The 22,724-nt window shown below is 36.7% G+C and overlaps 1 protein-coding gene across 3 annotated transcripts in view; it reads right to left on the bottom strand.

The window, feature by feature from the left end:
- Positions 1-15,083: 15,083 nt before the first annotated feature.
- The window catches only part of LOC102807839 (pirin-like), a 65,121-nt gene continuing 57,480 nt past the window's right edge, over positions 15,084-22,724 (bottom strand). For all 3 annotated transcript variants that reach the window (XM_085498097.1, XM_085498098.1, XM_085498099.1), the window contains 4 exons: positions 20,642-20,771; positions 20,404-20,486; positions 19,869-19,935; positions 15,084-17,009 (listed from right to left, as the gene is read on the bottom strand). In XM_085498097.1, coding sequence (XP_085354223.1) covers positions 16,891-17,009; positions 19,869-19,935; positions 20,404-20,486; positions 20,642-20,771 — 399 coding nt within the window. In that variant the 3' untranslated portion in view covers positions 15,084-16,890. The remainder of the gene's footprint in view (positions 17,010-19,868; positions 19,936-20,403; positions 20,487-20,641; positions 20,772-22,724) is intronic.

The raw sequence follows: 22,724 nt of genomic DNA, 5'->3' as shown, positions 1-22,724 counted from the left end.
TGCTTTCATTTGTGTTGAGTACCATAGCACTGCTTTCATTTATGTTGAGTAGCGTAGCACTGCTTTCATTTGTGTTGAGTACCGTATCATTGCTTTCATTTGTGTTGAGTACCGTAGCACTGCTTTCATTTATGTTGAGTACCATAGCACTGCTTTCATTTGTGTTGAGAACCGTAGCACTGCTTTCATTTGCGTTGAGTAACGTAGCACTGATATCATTTGCGTTGAATAACGTAGCACTGATATCATTTGTGTTGAGTACCGTAGCACTGATATAATTTGTGTTGAGTACCGTAGCACTGCTTTCATTTATGTTGAGTACCGTAGCACTGCTTTCATTTGTGTTCAGTACCGTAGCACTGCTTTCATTTGCGTTGAGTAACGTAGCACTGATATCATTTGCGTTGAATAACGTAGCACTGATATCATTTGTGTTGAGTACCGTAGCACTGCTTTCATTTATGTTGAGTACCGTAGCACTGCTTTCATTTGCGTTGAGTAACGTAGCACTGATATCATTTGCGTTGAGTAACGTAGCACTGATATCATTTGTGTTGAGTACCGTAGCACTGCTTTCGTTTGTGTTGAGTACCGTAGCACTGCTTTCGTTTGTGTTGAGTAACGTAGCACTGCTTTCGTTTGTGTTGAGTACCGTAGCACTGTTTTCGTTTGTGTTGAGTACCGTAGCACTGCTTTCATTTGTGTTGAGTACCATAGCACTGCTTTCATTTATGTTGAGTACCGTAGCACTGCTTTCATTTATGTTGAGTACCGTAGCACTGCTTTCATTTGTGTTGAGTACCGTAGCACTGCTTTCATTTATGTTGAGTACCGTAGCACTGCTTTCATTTGTGTTGAGTACCGTAGCACTGCTTTCGTTTGTGTTGAGTAACGTAGCACTGCTTTCGTTTGTGTTGAGTACCGTAGCACTGCTTTCGTTTGTGTTGAGTACCGTAGCACTGCTTTCGTTTGTGTTGAGTACCGTAGCACTGCTTTCATTTGTGTTGAGTACCGTAGCACTGCTTTCATTTGCGTTGAGTAACGTAGCACTGATATAATTTGCGTTGAATAACGTAGCACTGATATCATTTGTGTTGAGTACCGTAGAACTGCTTTCATTTGCGTTGAGTAACGTAGCACTGCTTTCATTTGCATTGAATAACGTAGCACCAATATCATTTGTGTTGAGTACCGTAGCATTGCTTTCATTTGCGTTGAATAACGTAGCACTGATATAATTTGCGTCTAATAACGTAGCACTGATATAATTTGTGTAGAGTACCGTAGCACTGCTTTTGTTTGTGTTGAGTAACATAGCACTGCTTTCATTTATGTTGAGTACCGTAGCACTGCTTTCATTTGTGTTGAGTACCGTAGCACTGCTTTCGTTTGTGTTGAGTACCGTAGCACTGCTTTCATTTGTGTTGAGTACCATAGCACTGCTTTCATTTATGTTGAGTAGCGTAGCACTGCTTTCATTTGTGTTGAGTACCGTAGCACTGCTTTCATTTGTGTTGAGTACCGTAGCACTGCTTTCATTTATGTTGAGTACCGTAGCACTGCTTTCATTTGTGTTGAGTACCGTAGCACTGCTTTCGTTTGTGTTGAGTACCGTAGAACTGCTTTCATTTGTGTTGAGTACCATAGCACTGCTTTCATTTATGTTGAGTAGCGTAGCACTGCTTTCATTTGTGTTGAGTACCGTATCATTGCTTTCATTTGTGTTGAGTACCGTATCACTGCTTTCATTTATGTTGAGTACCGTAGCACTGCTTTCATTTGTGTTGAGTACCGTAGCACTGCTTTCATTTGCGTTGAGTAACGTAGCACTGATATCATTTGCGTTGAATAACGTAGCACTGATATCATTTGTGTTGAGTACCGTAGCACTGATATAATTTGTGTTGAGTACCGTAGCTCTGCTTTCATTTATGTTGAGTCCGTAGCACTGCTTTCATTTGTGTTGAGTACCGTAGCACTGCTTTCATTTGCGTTGAGTAACGTAGCACTGATATCATTTGCGTTGAATAACGTAGCACTGATATCATTTGTGTTGAGTACCGTAGCACTGCTTTCATTTATGTTGAGTACCGTAGCACTGCTTTCATTTGCGTTGAGTAACGTAGCACTGATATCATTTGCGTTGAGTAACGTAGCACTGATATCATTTGTGTTGAGTACCGTAGCACTGCTTTCGTTTGTGTTGAGTACCGTAGCACTGCTTTCGTTTGTGTTGAGTAACGTAGCACTGCTTTCGTTTGTGTTGAGTACCGTAGCACTGCTTTCGTTTGTGTTGAGTACCGTAGCACTGCTTTCATTTGTGTTGAGTACCATAGCACTGCTTTCATTTATGTTGAGTAGCGTAGCACTGCTTTCATTTGTGTTGAGTACCGTATCATTGCTTTCATTTGTGTTGAGTGCCGTAGCACTGCTTTCATTTATGTTGAGTACCATAGCACTGCTTTCATTTGTGTTGAGAACCGTAGCACTGCTTTCATTTGCGTTGAGTAACGTAGCACTGATATCATTTGCGTTGAGTAACGTAGCACTGATATCATTTGTGTTGAGTACCGTAGCACTGATATAATTTGTGTTGAGTACCGTAGCACTGTTTTCATTTATGTTGAGTACCGTAGCACTGCTTTCATTTGTGTTGAGTACCGTAGCACTGCTTTCATTTGCGTTGAGTAACGTAGCACTGATATCATTTGCGTTGAATAACGTAGCACTGATATCATTTGTGTTGAGTACCGTAGCACTGCTTTCATTTATGTTGAGTACCGTAGCACTGCTTTCATTTGCGTTGAGTAACGTAGCACTGATATCATTTGCGTTGAGTAACGTAGCACTGATATCATTTGTGTTGAGTACCGTAGCACTGCTTTCGTTTTTGTTGAGTACCGTAGCACTGCTTTCGTTTGTGTTGAGTAACGTAGCACTGCTTTCGTTTGTGTTGAGTACCGTAGCACTGTTTTCGTTTGTGTTGAGTACCGTAGCACTGCTTTCATTTGTGTTGAGTACCATAGCACTGCTTTCATTTATGTTGAGTACCGTAGCACTGCTTTCATTTGTGTTGAGAACCATATCACTGCTTTCATTTGTGTTGAGTACCGTAGCACTGCTTTCATTTATGTTGAGTACCGTAGCACTGCTTTCATTTGTGTTGAAAACCGTATCACTGCTTTCATTTGTGTTGAGAACCGTATCACTGCTTTCATTTGTGTTGAGTACCGTAGCACTGCTTTCGTTGATTACAATAGATTACACTCCCCCCCCCCCGAAATAAATATCGACCTAATGCGTTTTGGAACAGTAAATGTTATTGTTGTATTGATAATAGACGTATAATACTATGATTCATGTATTTTCTTTACATAGGTGCGTAAAGCAGTCAGATTGTATTACCCCAGAATGTAACAAACGCAAGGTGTTCAAAACGAGTAGATGCCGATGTGTACATCAATCATGAAATTCAACTGCCTTGTGTTGTGTTTAAAGAACATAACGTGATAAGCACAGGATGGCATTGCACATGTATCCATCACTGATTCATACGCAAAGTCCATGTCATATACATATAAACTATCAGACACAACAAATTAGTACAATATATATTGTAGATGTTTTCCAAGCTACAGTGTACTAGTGTATATAATGATGGTGATGATACATACTATGCTTCAAATTATTTCAATGGGTACTATGCTGCAGTCTATTGTAGCCAAGTACTGTGATCCCACAGATATTACTAGTTGTAACACCCGGTATAAAATGGCATAGTCCTGTGCGTGCTGTGCGGTAACATTTGAATGTTCAAGGTCACTAATGTGCAGTTGGGCGATCACAAGCTTCCGCTAGTGGACTAGTATTGGACTCAGTTCAGAAGACACTTGTTTTAGCTTTGGAAATACTTAATCAAAATGTCAACTGGTCGTCAAGTTGCTGTGCCTTATTCCAACCACGTACTCTGCTGGGTTCTCTATCTTTTTATACAAGCCATACAAATTCATATTGGAAGAGAACTTGAATCATTTAAAAAAAAAATACCAGTTTAATGTCATAATGGATTTCATTAGATTAAATATTATTTATTAAGGAAGTGTCTTATTATTTTAAATTTGCTATAATGATAAAGTGTGAAAAGTGTTAATGAACATTTTACTTTTAGTTGATTATGAGATATATTATAACATAACAACGCATAGTTATATGCAATTTGTAGCTATAACCGTACATACAGTAAACTACATACCAGGTTTGGGACTATGATGTTGCTATGACAGCACTATCTCGGCAATATAAACATGCCTCTCGAAGTTATATTCATTAGTAAATATATATTTTAACTTCACTGGTTAATTCGAAGTACAATCACCAAGGGCAACTAACATGTCAATTATTGGGAACATTTCAATCCATTTTCATCATTCTTCCAAAACTGAAACTTTTTTGTGAGTTTAATTTCATTGTTTGTGACATTTTAAAAACATATTATGTCATTTAAATACAAATTAAATGGATTTACATAGGCAACTTTGTATGTGTGCAAAATGTCGACGCCCAAGATAAAAAATATCGGGGACAATATTCTAAGCAAGGAGGAAACCCGACTAGATTATGTGGGTGTCCACGTGATTCCAATATAAACTTTAAGACGTTTGTAATTTTGGGTCATGATCCAAAGTTGTTGTCATGTTATCCATGACAGTTTGAATGTCTCATCCTCATTTCATGTTCATGCTAAAAGGACACCTGAGGTGATTAAGCTCAACACGTAACATTGGTACAGGGCGTCAGAGTGTCTCGGCCGAACACTGTCCGGTTGCGTTAGAAGGTGAATCTCGGCCAGTATCCACCAGGAGTGGTCAACTACTAGGCTAAGCAGAAGTGGGGTACACCTGTGAAGATCAATGACTTCGTAAGTACAAGTAATGATAGTTGAAAGGAGGGAACACATACACGTCAACTCTGTTCTAGTCGGATGGCAGGGAATTAAATCTGAGTTTAAATGTAACAGTTGTGTCGGAATCCATGCAGTATTAGCCACTAGTTGAGTGGCATCACTATTGGCTTTCACATTACTGATTATGATGCTTGTTAAAAAAGGCCCATATGAATAATTACTCTTCAGCTACTAATCCAGAGTTTTGCAACAAAGTTGATCGTGATTTCACCTATATATATATGCACGGCACAAGACTTCATTTTGGTGCTCGTAAATCTCCAGCTATATTTAATCGTATCACGCAGGCTGTCATGGCAAAAAAGAGTATAATTCAATTGTCTTTTATTTAGATTATTTTCTTGTTATCCCAGAGTCATAAAAGCGGTTAATGTTTTGATTTGAATACTTCGCAATCATGGTTTTAGTGTATCCTGGAGAAAAGGTCAAGGATACTACACATCAGACAGCAGAGCCATGCGGCTTGAACCTTCTATTTACAAAGTTAACTTAAATTCTAACAAGTTTTGAAACCAAGATTGTGGTCCGAGAAAGTAGAATTCTTTTTTCCCTCGCATCCTTGACGCAATCAACCAACATACACAACCTTGGCATAAATGCAGCAGTTTTAGGTATTGGTTCTAGCACACTGGGGATCTCAAATAAAACTAATTAATATCTGACCTACCAAGAAACACTCTTATAAGTATATGGAGCGAAGATTCAGCCATAATTCATGACTGTTCAATAGTTGAACAAAATGATATTTTTAGTGTGAAACTTGGAAAGCATTTCTTACAAATATGCTTTAAATTTGCAAAGTGATGACAAATCTGAAAACTACGCAACATCGCAAATACAATTGTCTTTATGCTCTCCGAATTTGCTTTGATTTGAGTGTAGATTACTAGTTATTCTCTTTTGTACAATTGGTCGTCATGCCGCGTCCTGTTCGATACGCGTGTAAAATACATTGTTTATTTACATGAAATTCGAACGACGACCACCGCCCTTTAAGATAGGTTTATTGAGCACCAGTCAACGTGTACAATATATTCTACAGTTTTACGAAGCTGAAATTTATGTGAAATTTGACTTTTACCTAAAACATACATTCCCTGCTTCGGAAAAGCAATACGTCATTTATATAACAATTTTGGAAGGAAACATGTAAACGGCACGAATCTTCAAAGACAATACATAGTCAAAACTGGTACCAGTCCATTGCACAAAGTTGGTAAATAAATATTTTTTTTTAATGTTATTTGGGTAGTTTTTATACCGTTCTAATATATAAGACGATATTTGAATGCCAACTTTTTATCAAAGAAACCCTAGAAGCAAACCCCGTGTGAAAAAAGTATTTGAGGCTCGATGTACAAAAAAGAAATATCGTATTTGTTGCATTAGGAGCAAATAGTGCCATTTACATAAAGCTAATATGGTAATCAAAAACATAAATGCAAGCAGGTAGTTCCATATTGTCGTCCTTGAGTATTACAATGTTGTTTATAATAAAGGTAAAATCTTGTTAGATGCATTTAATATAGCACTTGTTGTAATTCCCTATCTGTGGCAGTGTTGAACATACGCACCACACTACAGGCAGCTACCTACGATATCATACAATAAAATAAACTCAATAACGGTTTGAATAAATATATTTATATAACTAATAAAATATGCGTTTTTACACACAATAAAAACAACGAAATTGTCATTGTCATGCAGGATTGAATAAAAACGGCAGTCTGAACGAAACAGTGAAAAAACGTTCGAATTTTCTATGGAGAATACTGTGTAAACGCAAGCTCATGAATATTCATGAAGACACATAACGCGGCGATTGTCCACCTCTTCGCTGGATGACTTCTTTGAGCCGTTTTGGCATGATGGTATCTGTAGTATATTGAGCTTGGGTCATATTTAATGACATGTACTTTATTACGTCATCTGCACATGCGTAGTCGGAACGCCGCCATTACTGTAATAAACCAGTTGTGTTGTTTATACCGAGCTTGTATTCTTTAGCCTGTTACGGCCTTCACTGCACCCAAGAACCCAACAATTTGGCGACGAGTAACTTTGACGTACAGAAAACCGTCAGAACAAGTGAAGTGAGTACAAATTATTTTTGAGCCTGTTTTGAAGACAAAACAAATCAGCGTCACAATGGACGGCAACGATGCTTTGAAACCGTTCAACCCAATTCCGCCAGAGACAGCTACAGTGCGCTGGGAAAGGTGGATAGCAAGATTCGATAATTATCTTGTAGCCAAGAATATTACACAGGATGCGAGGTAAAGAGCTCTCCTACTTCACCTAGCGGGGGAAGAAGTTTTTGAAATTCACCTCGGATTGGAGCAGGCGGAAGACGAAACGTACGCACAGTTGAAGACAAAACTGAGTGAGTACTTCGCGCCAAAACGAAATGTAGAGTATGAAGTGTATGTGTTTCGCCAGGCAAGTCAGTTACCATCAGAAACACTTGATAAATTTGCTGCTAGATTACGACAGCTAGCCAAGAACTGTGAATTTCATGAGAAAGAGAAATAAATAAAATCTCAGATTATACAGAAATGCATAAATCCGAAATGACCCATTACAAACCGAAGAAATTACACAAGCCTAGGGGGCCTGGTAATGGTGATAAAAAACAGTCATGCTGGGGTTGTGGTGGTAAATGGCCTCATGACAAAAAGGAAAAATGTCCAGCTTGGGGAAAAGAATGCAGAAAATGTCATAAGCAGAATCATTTTGCTAAATATTGCAAGTCACAAGGGAGAACAGAAAATAATTTTATTTCTACTGAACCAATCACAGTCTACTCATATGGGCAGGAAACATATAACGTTGACCTGTATAGAACTGCATCAAGTATTTCCAAAACACAGCCATATAGATACAACCTTCAACTGAATGGGGTACCGACAACCATGGAAATTGATACGGGCGCAGCAGTAAGTTTGATAAGTGAGCAGCAGTTTAAGAAACTGAAAGTTGGTCAGCAAGCATTACAACTACACACTGAGGGACTACCCAGATTGAGAACATATGCAGGAAATTGCATTAACCCCTTAGGTCAGACAGAACTGGAGGCACGTGAAGCAGATACCATACATAAATTAAAAGCATTGTTTGTACCAGGTAATGGTCCAAACTTGATAGGCAGAGACTGGTTAGAAATAATAAAACTAGACTGGCCACAAGTTTTTCATCTTGATGGAGAGTCATGGATTAGTAAACATCCAAAATTGTTCGAACCAGGATTGGGAACCTTGAAAGACACTACCATCAAGCTGCATGTTAATTCTGAGATAACATCAAGATATATGAAAGCTTGTACTGTACCATTTGCCCTCCGAGATAAAGTAGATAAAGAAATTGATCGCTTAGAAAAGGAAGGAGTCATTAGACCTGTATCTTACTCAGATTGGGCTTCACCAGTTGTACCTGTACTTAAAGCGACAGGTGATGTTTGCATATGTGGTGACTACAAACAAACTTTAAACAAAGCATTATGTGTTGACAGATACCCAATGTTGAAGATTTGTATGCAAAGCTTGCTGGGGGTAAATTCTTCACTAACTTAGATTTTGCACATAGATTTTGCAGGTCCATATGAAGGTAAAATGATATTAATCATTGTTGATGCTCATAGTAAATATATAGAAGCTCACGTTATGCCGACAGCAACATCCACAGCAACAATCAACAAATTGTACCAAACATTTGCTACGCATGGTCTACCGCACATGATAGTATCAGATAATGGTACTTGTTTCACCAGTGAAAAGTTTAGATCCCTTTGTAAAACAAATGGAATAAAACGCATCACAACAGCTCCTTACCATCCTGCCAGTAACGGGTTAGCTGAAAGAGCTGTACAAACAGTCAAGGGAGGTCTCAGAAAGTCTTCAAGATATTTAGAGTCCAGATTGTATCGGTTTTTGGCAAGATACAGAATCACGCCACAGACTACCACAGGACAGATTCCTGCAGCATTACTTATGCATAGACATCCAAGATCAAGACTTGATCTATTGCAACCATCACTTCAGACATGAGTATTGCATAACCAGGGAAAGATGAAAGAGAATTACGATACAAAAACAAGGGATTACACCTACTTCCTTGGGGATTCGGTATTTGCTATGAACTATGCGGGAAAACCAAAATGGATACCTGGAATAATTGAAGAGAAGTGGGGATCACTAACATTCCTAGTTAGACTTCAGGATGGAAGAGTTTGGAAAAGACATCAAGATCAGCTTAGATCTAGATTGCCATCAGAGGAAATTACGCAAAGTGACCAAACTCAGAGTAAACTGAATATGGTACCTGTACCAATACGGATGCCTTCTATCTCACCATCAGTGCCAGTTCCTAAACAGGATTCGTCATCATTGAAACCGGAAGAACATTCATCAGAGAATGTATCACCTACAACTACTAACAAATCTACTACATTGAAAGATGAGACAACAGATCCTATAAAAGAACAATCTTCAGAAACTTCTGTCTCGGTACCAGAAGTGCGTAGATCTAGTCATCAGAGAAAATTTCCAGATAAATATGATATGTATGTTTAGTTACATTTTGAAACAGTGCATATGATAGGCCAGAATAAAGCCTGCACTAGGGTGTGAGCCTAGCGCCACCCACCTTGTAGTTTAGTTTAGTTGAGTTTTGCAGTATTCAGTGCAAGTGCATGCAGAATGAACTGATCCAGAAAAGAACATTATATATTAAATCCCAATATAGGCTGCTAGAGTGAGATTCACTTAGATGGGGAGGGATGTAGTATATTGAGCTCGTATTTAATGACATGTACTTTATTACGTCATCTGCACTTGCGTAGTCGGAACACCGCCATTACTGTTGTGTTGTTTATACCGAGCTTGTATTCTTTAGCCTGTTACGGCCTTCACTGCACCCAAGAACCCAACAGTATCGACGAGTTTCCAACACATGTTCACCTGGAACTGTCCCCAAGCTTCCATTATACTCGCGTATAAATCCTCGATGTTAGCAACTGGTCGGGAATGCACCTCTAAATCGATCAACTGCCAAAGGTTCTCAATGGGGTTCAAATCTGGAGACTGTGCAGGCCAATTCAAAGTGGTAAAGTTGTCGAAAAAATATCCGTACTCTTGTGGATTATTTATAAAATCCCTCACTGCCAATGCTGTGTGAACGGGGGCATCATCCTGTTGGAAATGAAAATTGGGTCCAACGAGTCTTAGTGCCGACGGTATCATTTAGTTTTGCAGGATATTCAAAAATTTCCATCGGTTCATGGTCGTCGGTACACGGACCAGTGACCCTAAGCCGGTAGCCGAAAAACATCCCCACACCATGACGCTACCACCACCAAATGTTATTGTAGGTTTAATGCATTTCAGCTCGTACTCTTCACCTGGTCTCTGACGTACAAATAATCTTCCACGGCTATGAAACACCGTAAACTTTGATTCGTCCGACCAGATAACTTGAGCCCACTGCGCCGGAGTCCAGTCGATGTGTTGTCTGGCAAATTGCAACCGCGCTGCGATGTGTCGAGGTTGTAGTTTTGGTTTCTTTTTTGCAACACAGCCGTGAAGATTACCATCCTTATATAGTCTTGATTTTATAGTGCTCAAACTCGATCTTTTCCCAGTGAGTTGATTAAAATTGACACGCAAATCACGGGCGGTGTGAAACTGATTCGCTAAACTAAACCTGATGAGTAGCCGGTCTTCGCGTTGCGTTGTACGCCTTGGTTGACCTGATCGACGACGATTACCCATACTACCTCGCAGACGAAGTTTTCGCAGGTTGAAACGTATGGAGCCTTCAGAAATTCCCAGTCTTCTTGCAATTTCCCTATTAGAAACTCCTTCTGTATACAGTGCTTCAATGTTCCCTTTAGTAAATTCTGACAATTCCCTAACTTTCGGCATGGCTCAATGTTTGTAAATAAAAATTACGTATTTGACACTATGACCTCGATAGGAATATTCATGAACTACAACTGACAGGTATTCCCGCCCAGAAGCGCGTGTTGAATTAATTTCAGCTTCCCAATTGCTTCAAATTTGCATGAGAAAGGACATGATTATCGCACATGGTTTTATGGCGCGAAGTTTTAATGAGATGCAAATGATATGCAAATGAGCGCACTCCCATAGAGTTAACCATGGCGATTTTCGCTCACTGAAAAAACGTCTACATACAAAAAACTAAACACAAATCAACCATTTTATTTTGACTATAATGCACTAGTTCTTCTTAAATTTAGTATATTTTAAAGTCAACACATCATGTTACCTGGAATTGTTATTTTTAGTTACGAAAACGATCAAATGACAGGTGCGTAAATACTTTCTGGCGGGTCTGTATTACAGTTATGCATATTAATTAGGACACATGATGACCATCTGATATGTTGGTCATATATTTTGTCCATTGCCTTCAAACAGTGCTTGAGATATTTCATTTATGTGCTAGTATATTATTCAGATCACATTTATGAGAACAGGGTTAGTTAGGGGCCCAAGCCTGTAGGGCGAGGCCCCTATTCTTATTGTTCGGTTTTTAGGGGCCCAAGCCTGTAGGGCGTGGCCCCTATTCTTATTGTCCGGTTTTTAGGGGCCCAAGCCCAAAGGGCGAGGCCCCTATTCTTATTGTTCGGTTTTTAGGGGCCCAAGCCCGTAGGGCTAGGCCCCTATTGTTATTGTTCAGTTTTTTCTTCTTTCTTTCTTCCGTAACTTTTTTCGTCAAGCCGTTTGAGAAAACCGCTGAACGGAATGGTCTGATAGTGCTCTATACTGATAGTCCCTAATGTGAACTGGTGCAACATGCTTTCAGAATTTCGATTGGTCAATTAGTTTGGCAGCCATATTGAATTGAAATAAAACCGGAAGTGGCTGTTTGACCACTTTCTGAGGGTCTAGGCCTCTAGATTTTTTTATGGTATATAGTACCACTCATGTGTAATAGATATCAGCAATAAAAACTTTAGTGGTCATGTGACTTTTACCGCCATTTTGTTTTTCCTAAAAACGGCAAAAAACACTTAAAAATCTTCTTCAGAACCACCAAGCAGAATGCTCTCATATGTAGTATTTAGCTTCTATGTATGAAGCTCATTTACGTTTGAAAAAATTTTTATGATTGGTCACATGGTTTGGCCGCCATTTTGGGTTTCTTCTAAACAGGAAGTAGTTTTTTTACTCATGCCACACTTGAGGGATTACGTTCAATATTGCTGCATGGCATCTCTATAATCAAACTCTTTCAGAAACCTCAAAAATATTTCAGATCAATCACATAGTTTGGCCGCCATCTTGGATTTTAAGCAAAATTGACCAAAAGTTTTGGCATTTGTTTCTCAGGGGTGATTCAACCAATCTACTAGATGTATTTAGGGGCCCAAGCCTATAGGGCGAGGCCCCTATTCGTATTGTCCGGTTTTTTAGGGGCCCAAGCCCAAAGGGCGAGGCCCCTATTCTTATTGTTCGGTTTTTAGGGGCCCAAGCCTGTAGGGCGTGGCCCCTATTCTTATTGTTCGGTTTTTTCTTCTTTAAACTTCTTCTTTCTTCCGTAACTTTTTTCGTCGAGCCGTTTGAGAAAACTGCTGAACCAAATAGTTTGAAAATGCTCTACACTGATAGTCTCTAATATGAACTGGTGCAACATGCTTTCAGAATTTTGATTGGCCAATTAGTTTGGCAGCCATATTGGATTGAAATAAAACCGGAAGTGGTTGTTTGACCACTTTCTGAGGGTCTAGGCGTCTAGATTTTTTTATGCTATATAGTACAACTCATGTGTAATAAATATCAGAAATAAAAACTTTAGCGGTCATGTGACTTTTCCCGTCATTTTGTTTTTCCTAAAAACGGTAAAAAACACTTAACAATCTTCTTCTTCAGAACCGCCAAGTAAAATGTTCTCATATACAGTACTTAGCTTCTACATATAGAGCAGATTTAGATTTGAGAAATTCATTATGATTGGTCACGTGGTTTGGCCGCCATTTTGGGTTTGTTCTCAACAGGAAGTAGTTTTTTACTCATGCCACACTTGAGCGTTAATCTCAAATATTGCGTCATGACATGTCCCTATCTAACCCTTTCAGAAACCTACAAAAAATTTCAGATCAGTCACATGGTTTGGCCGCCATCTTAGATTTTAAGCAAAATTGACCAAAAGATTGGGCATTTGTTTCTCAGAGGTGATTCAACGAATCTACTAGATGTTTTTATATTTACCATGCCTGGCTTCAACTCCATATGAAAAAAATAATATATTTTCGATAAGTCACGTGGTTTGGCCGCCATCTTGGATTTTGTGAAAATTGAAATTATGCAACTACATGTTTTGTATTAGTTTGATTGGAATAAAATTTTGTACGTGTATTCTACTCTTTAGATACATTCTTTCCCCTGAATGGCATATGGCTAGGTCATGTGGCTACACGCCCATGGGGTGGGGGGCTTCTAACCTCATTAATATGCATAGCTGCTATATCTCAAGCACTATTGCAGTTAGGAAGATGATTCCTGTGTTATCATGACAACAGTGAACAAAAGATTTCATTAAAATAACAGATTACCATATATGGTCATGTGAACTCATTAATATGCTTAACCATTATATCTCAAACACTGTTGTAGTTAGGAAGATGATTCCTGTGTTATCATGACAACAGTGAACCTGAGATTTGATTAAAATAACATATGACCATATATGGTCAGATGAACTCATTAATATGCATAACTGTTATAACTCAAGCACTGTTGTAGTTAGGAAGATGAATCCTGTGTTATTATGACAACATTGAACAAGATATTTGATTAAAATAACAGATAACCATATATGGTCATGTGAGCTCATTAATATGCATAATCGTTATATCTCAAACACTGTTGCAGTTAGGAAGACGAATCCTGTGTTTTTATGGCAACGTTGGACAAGAGATTTGATTAAAATAACAGATGACCATATATGGTCATGTGAACTCATTAATATGCATAACCATTATATCTCAAACACTGTTGTAGTTAGGAAGATGATTACTGTGTTATCATGACAACAGTGAACCTGAGATTTGATTAAAGAAACAGATGACCATATATGGTCATGTGAACTCATTAATATGCATAGCAGTCATATCTGAAACACTGCCGCAGAGCAGGACATGTAACTAGTGTCATTATGAAGACATTGAATGAAAGATGCAACTGACATTAGAAATGGCTATATATCATAATGCAATCTCATTATTGTGCATAAGAACATGGTTCATTGTATATCCTGAAAACCTTATTTCGATAACCAAACCAGGTAAATACATGGTACCAACTTCATTTCGACCTCATGTTACTGATAATACAAGCTACCTGATTGTCTAACATGTGACCTCATTAATTATGAAACAGAATCTTGTCAGCTTGGGCCCCGGTGACGCCGCTTGCGGCTTTAATTAGTCATTTCTCTTATCCAATGCCTTCAATGTTGCACTGTCCAACATGCAACAGTGTTTGAGATATTAATATGCATAACATTGAGATCACGAATTATGCTCATGTGATAAATTAGACATATCTCAGGCAATGCCTCAATTATAGGCTATATTATATGTCCATATCTTCACCAGCGATTGAGATAATATAGATATGCATATTAATGAAGTCACATGACCAGATTTATACAAATTATGTAATTAATATGTATGGTTTCAATGCAAAAGTACTCAACACACATATATACAAAATGTCATTGACATTTGTTTAGTGAGATATCCATGGAAAAACTGAAAATTGGCTAATTATAATGAAAATAGGCAATTAGTATTAGTATCCATAGATTTCAGTACAAAACTAATCAGCCTAGACATTATCCAAAAGCATCTATCTGCCAAGTTTCATTGAAATGTGAGATATAGTAAGAAATAAATTATTATGCAAATTAGATAATTATTATACACAGATTTCAACCTAATCAAAACAGTGCATAGTCCCAGGTCATCCATGTACCATGTTTCCTTGATATCAGTTGAGTGATTTTTGAGATATCCACAAAAAAGCTGACAAGTTGCACAAATTCTAACAAAAAACTAATGGGGTCTGTGCTTTGGTAAACAATACTAAACATGACTGGTACAGTACTATGACTTTATTTACAGCAAAACAATATACAGTATAAATTTCACACAACATATCATTACATCCCAACATATCACTCAGTTACAGTCTTTTTACATCTTCAAAACCCAGTTATCACATTTGCATTTTCCTTTAATTCATCCATTTACAACTGTTGCACTTGATGGATTCTAAAATTTATTTTTGCAAATACATGTATGTTACCGGTAAAAGCAATAAATGGCATTAAGATACATTCCATGTACTCAAATTTTCGACTAGGATTAATTGTTACAATTTGTTTTTGTTTAAACAAGTTACATAATTATTGCTTTAGACATGTATCATCAACTTTTCATTTTTTTTCTCAGTACGAATTATTTTTGGAGAAAAACTGCCTGACACCATGCACAAATTACAATTATATAGTAATCCATACTAATGCATTATTTCATACAAAAATAATTTCTTAATAGTTTGTGACAATTATAACCCATCTTATAAACTATGGTGAGAAATTTTTACAATAAAAAGTATGGGAAATATTTATTTCATTGAGATTTGACTTTTGCTATGCCTTTGTTGTTCAACAGCATCAATAAAAACCACATTGCAAAATTCAAGAATATCTGATCATTTGGTTTTAATGGAAACCAACTACCGTACCTTAACTATGGAATTCAGATTAAGTGTGAGGTGTTAATGCAAAAAAAAGATGTGTAAATAATAATACAAATATAATTCTGATATATAATAGGACATTCATTAGTATAGTTTGAGCACATATATGGTACATGTCTTCATCAGTTAAAGACATAAGTTCAGTACATGATCAGTCTAATCGAAACTAAAACCTGGTGAAACCGGGGACTGATAACTGAAACTAAAACCTGGGGGAACCGGGGACTAATAACTGAAACTAAAACCTGGTGGAACCGGGGACTGATAATTGAAACTAAAACCTGGTGAAACCGGGGACTGCTAACTGAAACTAAAACCTGTTCAATGAATATTCATTTTGGTGGTCATCGTAACACTGTCAATCAAATTAAGCCGTGTTTGCATTGTGCGGAAATAAACTCTGCTGTGAATGGTTACTTTTTGATGGCTGTCACTATCTGACATTCCTGCAATTTGATTGATATTGTTGGGGAAGTGAAAAACTACATCGGGCGTGTGTTGGCTTTGGAGCAGATCATGTGACCTCGTCAGGCTAATATTAGATTCTTATTACTTGACATGTATTAGACTATATAAGACCAATCATGATTGGATGTGATTAGTCAGCAAGGAATGCTTACTCATTGTGGACACCTTGTACCACCAATAATATCAATGGTTTATAATGATCTGTTCTCTATTTTGTGAACAGTGATCTATGTTTCATGGACCTAGCAACTTTCTCCTGTTGTATCATGAAGTTACTAGTACAAATAGTTAATATTGAATGATTCATAATTTGACATGTATGAATGAAAATTATAATGCACCTATTAAAATTGAATCCAAACTTAATTAGTACATATGCATGTGTGTTATGTATCATGATTTTTTATTTAATTGTTGAAAGTGCCCTAGAGTTTGTGACACTGCATTTAGATTTAGAAAGTCCATGTAAGCCAATCACTGACAGATAATGCAGGATTGAAAAGCCAGTTATAAATTTGTAAACAAAACATTTTTATGAATATCACTGATTGAAAATGACAGTCATTGCGCAAGTGTCTGATAATGGTAGTAACAAAAATAACAGTGATAAAAATTGAGGTAGTGGATTATTAAGTTCAGGAATGATAACATAAAATAACACGACAATTTTCAGACATTATTTCCTGTTTTTGATTTCCAATTTAAAGCATTCTCAAAGCCATTTTTACCACTTCGGAAATCATCTATTGCTTCTTCAATCTCACCTCTAGTGGTCATCACAAATGGTCCTGAAAATAAATACAAACACAGTCATGTTTGTGATGTTAAGATATTTAAAGATAAATTTTGTAATGTATCAGACATACAGAGATACATCAAGGATTAAAATTTTCATCCAGGACTCATGTAATGCCTGGAAAGCGAGTACAGCTGAGAAGATTATTTATTTAATAAACAACAAAACTGAAGTGACAATAAATCGTCAAAGTGCCTGAACTTCAAGTGTTGAGTTATTATTCCATTTGAAAATTGAAAAAGATTCAAGATGGCACCTCGTGTGTGTCACTGCAGCTCAAAATGACTTGAAACACCATTAAAGTTAAACTTCTTTCAGACTGATGCCAAAAATGATTGACTTATCATTAAACATGTGTCTGAAGATATTTTTATCGTGATAGAACTGTCTCACTTAGAATAAATTTTGGAACAATAAACAAAATGACAGATTTCTTCTATATTCTTCCATACATGTATATACACAGGCCGCCTCTCGCTGCGTTCACTTCTCGCTGCATTCACTTCTCGCTGCGTTCACTTCTTGCTGCGTTCACTTCTTGCTGCATTCACTTCTCGCTGCGTTCACCTCTCACTGCGTTCACTTCATATTCAATAACTTTTGCGTTCACTTCATATTCAATAATTTTTGCTTTAATTAACAAAAATGAGAAAATGCCCAATTTATGAAAATGAATTGTTATGGTTAGCAACTATGACAATTTGATGACAATATTTATGGGTTCAGTATTGAGATCATGCAAAAGTCCAATAATGAATCAAAGAAAGCTTAGAACCCAAAATTAATCAGACCTGTCTATTGTTCTAGAGCATTTAAGTACCAAATTTTATTCAAATGTGATGATCAGTAATTGAGATATCAGTGTTGATTAATTATGTTAATTAGGAGATTAATAAGCATAAATATTTACCAAAAACTAATTGGGTTTCTGCATAGTTCTCTTCAAAAGTTTCATTAAAATCCAATTTGTGGTTCTTTATATATCAGTGGAACATTATGCAAATTAGGTAATTAATATCCAATTAAAACTAATCAGGTCTCTGCATAATCCTAGATATATGTAGCAAGTCTCATTGAAATATGATGATTACTACTTGATATATCAAAAGTTGAAAATTAATTAATTATGCAAATTAGGTAATTAATATGTACTTTTATTACCCTAAAAACTATCAGGTCTGTGCAGTGTCCTATGACATCTATGTACCAAGTGTCATTGAAATGTGATGATTACTACTTGAAATATCAAAAGTTGAAAATTAATTAATTATGCAAATTAGCTAATTAATATATACTGATATTACTGTAAAAACGCAGGTCTGTGCAGTGTCCTATGACATCTATGTACTAAATTTCATTGAAATGTAATGATTACTACTTGAAATATCAAAAGCTGAAAATTAATTAATTATGCAAATTAGCTAATTAATATATACTGATATTACCCTAAAAACTATCAGGTCTGTGCAGTGTCCTATGACATCTATGTACCAAGTGTCATTGAAATGTGATGATTACTACTTGAAATATCAAAAGCTGAAAATTAATTAATTATGCAAATTAGCTAATTAATATATACTGATATTACCCTAAAAACTATCAGGTCTGTGCAGTGTCCTATGACATCTATGTACCAAGTGTCATTGAAATGTGATGATTACTACTTGAAATATCAAAAGCTGAAAATTAATTAATTATGCAAATTAGCTAATTAATATATACTGATATTACCCTAAAAACTATCAGGTCTGTGCAGTGTCCTATGACATCTATGTACCAAGTGTCATTGAAATGTGATGATTACTACTTGAAATATCAAAAGCTGAAAATTAATTAATTATGCAAATTAGGTAATTAATATGTACTCATATTACCCTAAAAACTATCAGGTCTGTGCAGTGTCCTATGACATCTATGTACCAAGTGTCATTGAAATGTGATGATTACTACTTGAAATATCAAAAGTTGAAAATTAATTAATTATGCAAATTAGCTAATTAATATATACTGATATTACCGTAAAAACTATCAGGTCTGTGCAGTGTCCTATGACATCTATGTACCAAATTTCATTGAAATGTGATGATTACTACTTGGAATATCAAAAGCTGAAAATTAATTATTTATGCTAATTAGGTAATTAATATGTACTCGTATTACCCTAAAAACTATCAGGTCTGTGCAGTGTCCTATGACATCTATGTACCAAGTTTCATTGAAATGTGATGATTAGTACTTGAGATATCAGTGGAAAAGCCGAAAATTGATTAATCATTATGCAAATTAGGTAATTAATATTGCACAGATTTTTACCCAAAACTAATCAAATCTGCGCATTAGTTTGGAGCATCTGTGTGCCAAGGTTCATCAAAATCCAATGAGTGGTTCTTTAGATATCAGTGGAACAGTCATGGAACAGCTAAAAATCAGCTGATTATCATGCAAATTAGGTAATTAATATGCATGGATTTTTACCAAAACCTAATCAAATCTGCGCATTGGCCCAGAGCATCTATGCACCAAGTTTCATCAAAAACTGATGTATGGTTCTTGAGATATCAGTGGAAAAGACGGACACGCATATACACACACACACACACACACACACATACAGACACACTAACTGCAAAGACTCCCTTTTTGTGCTTCCTACACGGGAGTCAAAAACCTGGTGATCTAATAATAAAATCTATTGGTTTGATAGCTTGGACTGTAACTTTTAACCCCCAAGAGTGTTACTGCGAAGTACAGTGGCCATGGTGATAGTGTTATGGGCGAGGGGGATGTCACTAACTAGTTTTATATTTAAGTAAGTCATATTAGTGTGATAACACTTTCCAACTTAACTCACCATATTGTACAACAGGTTCTCCCACAGGCTCACCAGCTAAGAGTACAAAATGCAGTGTTTCACTACCCTGTACAAGAAAAAAATTACATCAATTAAACCCCTGGAGGTCTCATATTGCAATATTCATTATAGCCTACCAATCATAGAAACACATCCAAAACTAAATAAACAAGAGACTCAACAACTCACAAAACACAATACTGAAATTCATTAATCTTTTCACTACTTTTCACTGAAGGAAAGTGCAGACTATAAATGGAACTATTTTTTAATGAAATGAAGGAACTGGTGGTGAAAAGGTTATACAGTATAAAAATACTAATATTAGCAAATTCCAAACAAATTAATGTAGTTTCCATTTACTACTTACTGACAGGACTATTTTTATCCTTTGTTTGTTTGTATATATCAATGTTGATTTATAATAGTGATGAGGGAATAGTTCTACTATGCAGTGCTGTGTAATATGAGATATAGAGAGTATGAACTGCATATATATTCTAGATGGGAGTGACAATAATCTAATATTAAGTACCTTATTCTCTACTTCTAGTTTATCACCATCACTGAGTACCAATGTGTAATGGGCTTCACTCTCTCTCCCATCATCATGTGGGCCTGGAAAATCAGTTACATGTGGAATGCAAAAAACAGTTTTTGAAAAAACTACAAAATATTTGAGTAGTACATAGTAAAATGCATTACAAAATATATCCTAGTGTTACAACATACCATATAATACAGTGTATAGTTCTAACACATGCATTACTCACCAAATAACCCTCTTCCTGCCAATACATAAACAAAAGCATTCCAGCCTACAGGGAGTGCCTGTGTCATCTTGGAGCCTTTGTTTACTTTGAAATCAAGATAGTATGTAGGTGTTCTAGTTCTCACTGGGGACTGCAATAAATAAAATACATACAACATACATAAGCATGCAAAATATCACACGTAACATAACTAGCTCAAAAAACAACATATTTTTGGCTGTTGCCATGGTAGGATGTGAAGCTACATTGGTTTAATACAAATAAAACAGTATACGAATTTTCATTCAGTCCTCAGAAGTAACTTCACTTTAATATTAGTGTGTATTTTGCTGTTGCATACTAAGTATGAACAAAATAGGCTCAGCCAAAAAAATCACAGAAGTGTAAAAATGTGTTACTGGCGAAAAGTAACCCCAACTTTGAGGTCAAATTTCTCAATAATGAAAAGAGAAATAAAGAAAATAGATTATAGTAATTTGTGCCCAAACTCAAGCTGAGTAGAAAGAGCTATGTCCATAGTTTTTAATCTCAGATTTGCAGCAGGAGATACATTTAGAGAAACTATTAAAACATAGTTGAACTCTGGTGACCTTGCCCTTTGTTATACAGTCAAACCTCGTTAGTGCGAATATCAAGGCCCCAGGTGAATATATTCGTTATAACCGGTGTTCGTAATAACCGATCACCACTAGAGGGCGCTTTACAGAAACAAACTAATTACCATAAGTCAGGGTAAACAAAACTATGGCGCCATTTTAAACACTAGACCAAACATTAAAAACACACAAATAGTATTGAAATAAACGTTGTCATGTTTATTAAAATAATATTAAAATGGAAAATACAAATGTACTGTTCATTATTCAAAGTACATGTATAAATAAATGAATAAAGAAATTCTTAGTACGTCCATGCTGGATCGACTGAATTTGTCACGTATGCATACACAAACACACATGTACTCATTGTATTCGTTTCATGATTTCTCAGTCATAAAAAATAAAATTCACATTGCATTCATTACATTTGTAATACGGTAAACAAATCTGTAATGTAAATTGTTCGCTATTAACACGGATGGCTATTTTAAAAAGTCGGTAATTTTGGTTTGACGACGACCAGAACAAATCGATGTGAACAGCATGTCCTCGATAGTTGAAAGTTGTGAAAAAATCATAGTTTCAACATTTTCACGGGACTGAAGATAAGTGCGTAATTTTACTATGCAATCCATAGCTTCCGACGATGAAGGCAGTTCGATGTCAACAGGAATGTCTGGGCTGACATTTTCGATGTCGTCTTCATCGGCCTCAGCGTTTTGTTCCAAAATGGACGCTATGATTGCATCGTCTGATGGCGATTCACAAACACCAGTTTCGTCGTCTGCGCAGACAAAATCCGAAAATGAAATTTCTGGCAATTCGATATGATGGGCTAAATTGCCCCATAAACATTCAACATCACTGGTGTTATCGGCCATAATGTCTCCACGATCGGCAATGCTGACTTCCTGTTCCACGTCGGGATTTGGCGAATGTACAAACGACGCCTTTCTGAAGCAGTTGGCAATGGTGGTATCGGTAACTTTTTGCCAGGATGAATGAAGCATGTCGATCGCATCTTTGACATTGATCGTGGGTAGGGTTTCACCTGAATCAAGATTCACCAACATTCTTTGAACTACTCGTTGGCGGTAAAAACACTTGAAATTTCTAATCACGCCCTGGTCCATCGGTTGCAGCTTCGAAGTTGTATTAGGCGGGAGAAAGACGAGTTTGATGGCTTTGAGGTTTTTGACAGCTGGATGGGCGGGACAGTTGTCGACGAACATGAGAATTTTTCTTTTCTGGCGTTTGTACTTCTTGTCCAGTTTGTGTAGCCATTCGATGAACAAATCGCTGACCATCCACGCTTTTTTGTTTGCCTTGTAATCGACGGGTAGGGATTTTACGTTTTTGAAACACCTAGGGTTTTTTGATTTTCCGATGACCAGTGGCTTGAGTTTTTCAGATCCATCCATATTTGCGCAAAGCATCACAGTCAATCTTTCTTTACTTGTCTTTCCCCCAGAGCATACGTCATT

Source organism: Saccoglossus kowalevskii, chromosome 4, assembly GCF_978046115.1.
Source record: "Saccoglossus kowalevskii chromosome 4, keSacKowa6.1, whole genome shotgun sequence".
In the NCBI taxonomy this organism is placed as follows: domain Eukaryota; kingdom Metazoa; phylum Hemichordata; class Enteropneusta; family Harrimaniidae; genus Saccoglossus; species Saccoglossus kowalevskii.
Note: the sequence above shows the minus strand (reverse complement) of the source record. Positions and strands in the feature narration are given on the sequence as shown.